Source organism: Aythya marila (assembly GCF_965140915.1).
Source record: "Aythya marila genome assembly, chromosome: 9".
NCBI classification, from domain to species: Eukaryota; Metazoa; Chordata; class Aves; order Anseriformes; family Anatidae; genus Aythya; species Aythya marila.
Genome location: NC_139050.1, coordinates 21809000 through 21817302, shown reverse-complemented (window position 1 = coordinate 21817302; position 8303 = coordinate 21809000). Strand labels below are relative to the sequence as shown.

The window sequence follows — 8303 nt, the reverse complement described above, 5'->3', positions numbered from 1 at the left end:
GGAGACCTAATGTTTCACATGCAGAGGCAGAGAAAACTGCCAGAGGAGCATGCCAGGTACGTCTAATTGCAGATTTCATCAGAACCATTGGTTTTCTGACACAGTGCAGTAGTGCAGAGATTATGGTGGTGAGCTTGCAAACCTTCTCCAGATCTTAAGAATTTAATAAATTTGATACTGCATCCTCATTTTACTGCTGCAAGCTACAATGTTTTTTGTTTCAAAAAGGAGCTATAATTGGAATCACTTAAGAATTGCTTGTATTAGCATTAACGTTGATGACTGCATCTGATTCTGATTTTTCTAGAAAAACACTTATGTGGTATTTTTAAAATTATCTAATGGTAATGTGTTTCTTTTAGAACAACCATGAAGAGCTGTCTAGGCAAATGCTGAGTTCTTGCATGTATTTCATCTCAGGTTGAGGTGAAAAGAATGATTTCACCAGACATTAATATTACTTAAAAAAAAAAAAAAAAAGTGTGTGTGTGTGTGTGACTGTGGATAGAAATGGTTATATTATTACAAACAACTTATCTACTCACCTGGTGAAAAATTACAATGGAATACACAAAATACTATTTAGAAAAGTATCATTCTACCAAGATTTGGTGGTTTGTTTTTTTGTTCGTTTGGGTAATCATTATCTCTTTCTGCTCTAGGTTTTATTCCGCTGAAATCAGCCTAGCATTGAACTATTTGCACGAACGGGGGATAATCTACAGAGATTTAAAACTGGATAATGTGCTACTAGATTCTGAAGGGCATATTAAACTCACAGATTATGGCATGTGCAAGGTAAGCTGCAGTTCCTTGCTAACCAGTAAAATCAACAATTAAGAAATTTTTCTAATTTAAAAGATGTAGAGACATAAAATGGTGAAGGTTCCAAGTATTTGTTTATACACATGCAGATAGGCTGTATACTCATTTCAAAATGAAAGCAGTTTATTCAGGACACTTGCATTAATTCCAAGTGCAGTCTTCAGTGGAGTGGGAGAGTGGAATCTCTTCCTAAGATTTATTTTGTCTCCATCCTTTTTTTTTTTTTTTAAAGGAAGGACTGAGGCCTGGCGATATAACTAGCACGTTCTGTGGAACTCCAAACTATATTGCTCCTGAAATTCTTCGGGGGGAGGATTATGGTAAGTTGCATTTTTCACTGCTCTTGTATAACATTTGGCTTATCTCTTACTCAAGTTGTTTGGCAGTGGAACATACAAATCTCCATCACATACCTGATCCATTTAACTCAACATTCTTTCTGAAAGAGTGAAAAAACCCTTCAAAGACAGGAAACATTACACCAAGCAAACGAGACACCATGCCTCCCACATCGTAACTTTTTACCAATCTTGAAGAATAGCATGGGTCTTCTAAACTTATTCTTGTTTATAACTATTTTATATACTCTTAAATATTTACTTGCTGTCTTGAATTGTGTTCATTTTTGGACCTTTGTATTTGGCAGCAGTGATCGTAATAAATGTATAGTAATAAATGTATTGCAAAGGGCTTAGATAATGGACATCCCTTTCACAATGTTCAGTGTTTAAAAAAATGAAATTGTCTATGCAATTGCTTGTTCAGGAAGTCCACAAGATTCCTGAAACGAGATAAGAGAGTACAGAAGGCAAAGGGTTTACCATGTATGTTTCCTCTAATTACCTTTTCTTCCTAAGCTTCCAGTGCTGTGCCAAGCAGATCTTTGATCTAACAGACTTCAGACTATATCAGTCTAAGCCTAGCTGCATTTTTTTTCTTTAGCAGTGCATAACAATATAGCTATGTTCATCTCCATAAATGACTGTCTTGCTACTATTAAGAACCATGTACTTCCTTCTTGTCCTTCCCCCGCCTCAGATAATGCACTGTTGGTTAGCAATGACTAAGCTTATATATAATCTAAGACTTCAGGGTTGTAACACCAACCTTTAAACCTGCTGAGTTTCCTTTTCTTTGTACGGCATTCCTTCTTACCCTGCACCCAATGAACCAAGTAATGTCTGTTACAGCTGTTACCTTTCCTCTATTCAGTAGGTCACACAGAACTATGTAATCAGAAATTTAATTGATACTTAAGTTTCTGAGCTAATTCTTCTTAAAGCAAGTCTTGCTTTAGCCCTAAAAATGTATTTTTGCTCTAAAAAAACTTAATCGGTATTTTCTCATGTGAATTCTAGGCTTCAGCGTAGACTGGTGGGCACTTGGGGTACTTATGTTTGAAATGATGGCAGGCAGGTCACCATTCGATATTGTTGGAAGTTCAGACAATCCCGATCAGAACACAGAAGACTATCTATTTCAAGGTAAGTACAATGAATGTTCATATACTTTAGTGCTTTGTCTCTACTTACCTTTAATCTAACTTTAAAGGTGCAAAGGCTGATGTGAACCTTGGTTTCTTGCAGTAATTTTGGAAAAACAGATCCGAATTCCCCGATCCCTTTCTGTTAAAGCAGCAGGTGTTCTAAAGAGTTTCCTTAATAAGGTAAGAGTTAAATCAGACAATTTGAGACTTCTCAAGAGAAGCTGTTTTTTAAAACCTGTTGACTAATTGTTGTGTAGCAGATGTACCTTATCTACTGTACACAGAGATAGGGTAGAAAAGGTGTGGACATATTGCAGAATTTTAATGGGGCTGGGAAATGTGTGTTAGATATTTCTCTTAGAACCTGAAGTTTTAGATTCTTAGTCTGGAGTTGAGAGTAAATTTCAAATTAAAAGGTTTAGAAATACTCTAAATAATTTCTTTAACTTGAGGAATTGGACAACTGTACCAGATTAGTCTGGGTACTTAAATAGGAGTTCAGCAAATCACTCTGACAACTTCTGATGTCCTCCTTGAGGAAAATGCAGAGGCACTATGCACTTGCTATTTGCTGATAGTTAACTAGCCTGATAGTCAAAACCTGCATCCGTGGCAGTGGATTAGTCTAAGCACATGCTGGATTTTATTTAGTGAGTTGCAGAAGTCAGGGGAGAGTAGCAGGAGAAACCAGATTTGGTTAAAATTACTCAGAAGGTAATACTGTTTAAGAACACTGCTTCTGTTGCAGCTTCCTCCTGTCCTCCTGTATTGAGAGCTGTAGTGTTACAGCCTCCTAGTGGAAGGACTTGTTAAAATAATCTTTCAGCTGTATTTATCAGGAACTTGCAGTTGCTATCCCAGTGCAATTGCCTCACATAGGCAATCTGCGTATTGAGAGGGAAGAGTCAAATTCACTTGTGTGTTTCAGAGCTGGGTTAGATGACAGTACGTTTAAACAGGTCCAAATAAAAATGAGGATAGATGGGGTGGCTGTTTATATACAATTCAGTTATAGGCTTCCATATATTTGTGCCTGTTTCAGACAGTAAATTGGAACATTTTCCAAAATAAATAATGTTAACTTCGTTCTCCTTGTGACAGAATTCATAACAATTCGTAACATCTCACAGAATTCATAATGTGTGTCTTTTTATTCACATGTAGGCTGTGGCACCAATTTAGAAATATTTTTGTTCTTGCACAGGATCCAAAAGAGCGTTTAGGCTGCCATCCTCAAACAGGATTTGCAGATATCCAGGGACATCCATTCTTTCGCAACGTTGATTGGGACCTGGTATGTGAATACCTGTTGGTCTTACTTACTTCCTTTGTACGCAGTGATAACTTGTTTTTGTTGTATGGGATGCCACAAAGAAAAAAACTTTCAAAAACTGTAAGCTCGTAACTGGTGTACCATAGTCATAATACAGAACCTTTTAATTCTTTTTACGTACTGTAAGTACGGTAGTTTAATAGAATGCTCATAGAAAGCATACAAAAGAAAATTAAGGGTAACTTCCAGCCTCGTTTAAAGATAATTCAGTAGGTTGTAACTCATTCTTGGTGTCACTAAATGCATTTATTCTTAGATGGAGCAAAAGCAAGTGGTACCTCCGTTTAAACCAAATATATCTGGAGAATTTGGTCTGGATAACTTTGATTCCCAATTCACCAATGAACCTGTGCAGCTCACTCCAGATGATGAGTAAGTAATACAGAATTTAAGACATTTTGATAAGTCATTGAAGGAGTTAGATAACTTCATAGAATAGCTGTATCTATAGTACAGAGGGTGTATGTAAAGCAGTAAATAATTATTTCTTGTGTTAGTTTGGAAAATTCTTGTGTGACCTCATAGTAGGCTCAGAGTGGATGGATTCAATATTGTGCTATTGTACGATGTAAAAATCAGCAATTGGAAAGCTACTATAAAGAATTTTAGTTTAAGAAAGGATGAATAAGTGCTATTTTACAAGTTTTAATGGTATCACTTGAAAGAAACTAACACGTGAAGGAGAAGACCTGTTTTGTTGTGTGGTTTATTTCTGCATTTTGTTTCTCGAATATTGCTCCCGAGTGGTTTTGTCACTGTCGCAGGGGCTAGAAAAAAAGTTACAAGGAAAGAGAGGGTCAAAAGCAAGAAAGGGGGATGTTCTCAACTGCAGTCTATTGTAGAGGTCTATGTTTTTAAGACGAACTGCCAGCTAATCTTGCTGCTTTTGAATTTTGTTGAGCTAACAACTTTTTTTAATCTTAATAGTGATATTGTGAAGAAGATTGACCAGTCTGAATTTGAAGGCTTTGAATACATAAATCCTCTTTTGATGTCAGCTGAGGAATGTGTCTGAATTCTCCATTTCTGGACTGTGCCAATTGTTACTCTGTTTGTTTTTGCATGGATAAACATCTCTTCATTTGAATGCACTTGCATAAAAATGAATAACAAAACGTCATACCGTTGCCACCTAGTGTGGATTAGTCAGTAATTTTTGTATTAATTGTCATCTGGGACAGTCGTCGTGCTGAACCTTGGGCTGCCAGAAGATTTAAAATGTAAACTTCCCAGCAGTCTTGCCAAACTTGATTCTTAATATGGACGTTGGTCTCTGGGGTTCCTGACTGAACAATGGGATCTGGCTGTATACTTTGCCAATACAGTGTTCTGATAAAGGAAAGTTTTCTTATTGCTTTAAGAATACAAATTGCATTAGGGGAAGTAATAAAATACCATTAAAGGACTTCCATTTTTCCAGCAAGACAAGTAAGACCTCATGACTTTTGTAGTTCTAAATCTAAATGTATGATAGCCCTGTTCTCCTTAGATGTCGAAGTTGCAGCTCCATCTTACAGCTACATTTGCCCTTCAGATTTAAATGACAGTAAGGAAAGCAGATTTTTTAACTGAATAGGTCAAGAATGGCTGTTCTCATAGAGTATATTGATCCTGTCCTAAAGGAGTTGATTAACTCAGTATTAGAATCAATAGGCTTCACTCCAAAATGATATACAAGGATTTGCACGCAGTTTGATACAGAGTGCCTTTCTGAGCCTGTCCCTTTCAGTGAGGGTTGTGTGGTATTCAGTGTCAGTTTAAGTAAGTGGAATTCAATTAATACTTCAAAAATTAAAATTAGTAGAGTGCAATTTAGCAGGAATGGGCAGCTAATACTGAAGAGTGCAGAACCTCATACTATTATTTATTGCTTTCACAGTTTCTGTCTTACTGTATTAGAATTGCATACACTACAGCTATGGCCTAGGTAAGGGCATTGTTTCCCTTTTTTTATTTTAAATCTCACTGCCATACTGTTGCCGGTGGAAAAAGCACGTCTAGAAAAAAATAGGTGCTGTCCACAATGACTCCCTTAACTTTTCCATTTATAGACAGTAATTTGTAATCAAAATCAAACCTTACATGTTGGTAGTAAACTCAAATCTAATAGTAAAGCAATCGGAATAAATAGAACAGTTCAAACTAGGACTTTTGGGAGGTATATTTCTTACATTTCACGTTAGTAAACAGTGTAATATACAGCATGGCTTATTTTTAATGTTTGAGGAATAGTTTTGAATGTCTTAGGCTGAAGAAATGCCAAATGTATCACTTTTTTATTTTTATTTTGTATTTTTGGGAAAAGGGATTAAGAGATATTGAAGAAAAGAATCTGTGTTATATAAATAAGAGCTGTATGGCAGGCTGAGTGTTACTGAAAGCAGATTTAAGTGTCTGTAAACACACATTAGCAAACCTTATCTGAAGCTTTTAATAATATTTCTGTTTAGTCAGTGTCTCTCCTTGAAAAATCCTTGTGTGGTGAAACTGTAAATTCATAGCACCAATCTTATGGTGAATTTTTTCACTTACACGTTAGCTTCAGGGGGAGAGATTGCACAATTGCACAGTAGTTGATAGTATGGGATTTGGTTCATACTTTTCTTCGCAACATGAGTAGGAAACAAATATCGGACTGAATTTTCAAAACTGGGAAGTGATTGGAGGGGCCTCAATTTCAGGGAAACGTTGAACCTCTGCACTGTTAAGTCAGGTTCCCTTGAACTCAAGTTGTGTATTTTCAAATGTAAACTATCAGAGTAAACCTATTTCTAAAGAGCAGCTAGTAACTTCAGCGTGGTTAGTTCATGTGAAATGAACTGCTTGCATGCAGTTTTAAGATTGTGATCAAGTGTTTAGCCTTTCACTCTTACACTTGGGTGACTAGTTTAGACAGCAGGACTTAATTGGTATTAAACTTGGAAGTTACTTAAAGCAAGCAAGAAAAATGTTGTACAGTGGCTTAATTTCATATGGGGTATTAAGTAAAATGGCTTTACATAGGGAAGGGCATTTCTGCTGTTCATCACAGAAGTGTTATGGGGTAATACACTGTCATTTGTGCTCAAAGCAAAAGAAAATGATAATGTTACAGAAAAGAATACCTTATTTATATATCTAACCATTGTCAATGAGATAAACTACAAAGGTCTTACATGACTGTAAGTCCATTCTTAAACTTTAATTTTCTCCAAAGTGCCATGATATTAACAGTTATTTTTCACTGTTGAGCATATAGCAAGTGTCATGAATATTCAGAAGGGACGTAGGGTGTAAACAGTTCAGGGCAGTAGGCTTTGTTTTTTTGAATACAATGTCTGCATCAGAAGCATGATGTATTTATGTGGAGTTAACCTTTTTGTACACAAGTTGGATTCTTAGGTGCTCTGCTAGTTAATATTGTCACTATTTTCCTGTTTCATGTGGAATGTGGTCTTGAACATTGTTGTGTAATCATTCCCTTTATTTGTGCACAATTTTTACTTTAAATAAAACATTTACATTAGGCCTCTGTGTGTTAACCTCAAAAACAAATACTGCAAAACTCTGGCATTTGTTTGGGATCCTTGGAAGACCCGTAACTATCCAATATACCTCTGCCAGCCCACGTTTTCCAAAGATGTCTTGTACACTGGAATGCAGGTCCCTCACGAATGTGCTTCAGCAGCCCTATATTCATCACACTCTGCAGAGAAAAAGCATCCGTGTCACTTCTGTCTTTCCTTCCAGCACCAGTGATGAAACAAAACTAACACAGGCTTCAGTCAGCTGTGCATATACAAAAAAAAAAAAAAAAAAAGCCTTCAAGTAAAATTTAAAATGCAATTCTAGCTTGTTTGACCAAGGACCTTTTCCAGCTGGAGCTTCTAAGGCGTTTCAGCTGCTGGGGATTTGCAGTTCAGAGAAATGCTGTCATCATTGCACTTATCTTCGTCTGACTTCTGTTTCTTTCGCTGCTCCCCACATATTCTCAGATTTCTGACACTGTGGCAAGGGCACTTTGCTCATACCCTGTTACAGATGCAGCATTTTATTATATCTGTATATTAATGCCTGCTGTGTATCTTAAGAAGCATTTTAAAAGAGACTTCCTCTTGCAGCCTGGCTTCTTAGTAGAAGCATGTAGCAGTAGTCCTAAACAAATGCTACATACAGATGGCTGCATATCTTAAATACTTGACCTTCCCCCACGCATGCTTCTTGTTTCTGTTCAGTTTGGTGGCCAACTGCTCTCTGCTCAGTCTGAGCAATTGTTTATGTTAAGACACTCTATGGAAGAAATTAATAGCTTGCATCAGCTGTATGTGCTTGATAACTGCTAACCATGCATTCTCACTCCTCGATGGAGGTTCGCAAAGCAATTTAAGCAAGAAAGGTATTTGAAATTGAATATGATTCATGGTATTTTCCTGAGAGGAAGGAGTTGGGGCTTGGAGCCCCTTTCAAAAGAAGGAAATTTTACCATGTCTTGTGTTTTCTTGAGGAGTTCAGTTAGGGTGCTTTTTTATTTTTTTTTTTTGTTTGTTTGTGTTAAAGGAATCTGAGGGTCACACTTGATGTGTGATCTGACTGTTACGTATTTAATCATTGATGATTAAAGCTAGGGAAGCATCCGTCTCCTGGACCTGTTCATCTTTTTGTGGGCGGTGGGCTTTTTCA

General features: G+C 36.7%; 2 protein-coding genes across 2 annotated transcripts in view; both read left to right on the top strand.

The window, feature by feature from the left end:
• PRKCI (protein kinase C iota) overlaps positions 1-7151 on the top strand; it is a 23445-nt gene extending 16294 nt beyond the window's left edge. Inside the window, exons 11-18 of the mRNA XM_082767212.1 lie at positions 5-56; positions 663-798; positions 1058-1145; positions 2184-2309; positions 2412-2491; positions 3516-3605; positions 3901-4016; positions 4572-7151. Coding sequence (XP_082623338.1) covers positions 5-56; positions 663-798; positions 1058-1145; positions 2184-2309; positions 2412-2491; positions 3516-3605; positions 3901-4016; positions 4572-4659 — 776 coding nt within the window. The 3' untranslated portion in view covers positions 4660-7151. The remainder of the gene's footprint in view (positions 1-4; positions 57-662; positions 799-1057; positions 1146-2183; positions 2310-2411; positions 2492-3515; positions 3606-3900; positions 4017-4571) is intronic.
• Positions 1-8303, top strand: part of LRRIQ4 (leucine rich repeats and IQ motif containing 4) — a gene marked incomplete at both ends in the record, with an annotated part of 228139 nt that overhangs the window by 134571 nt on the left and 85265 nt on the right. The gene's annotated exons all lie outside the window — the stretch shown is intronic.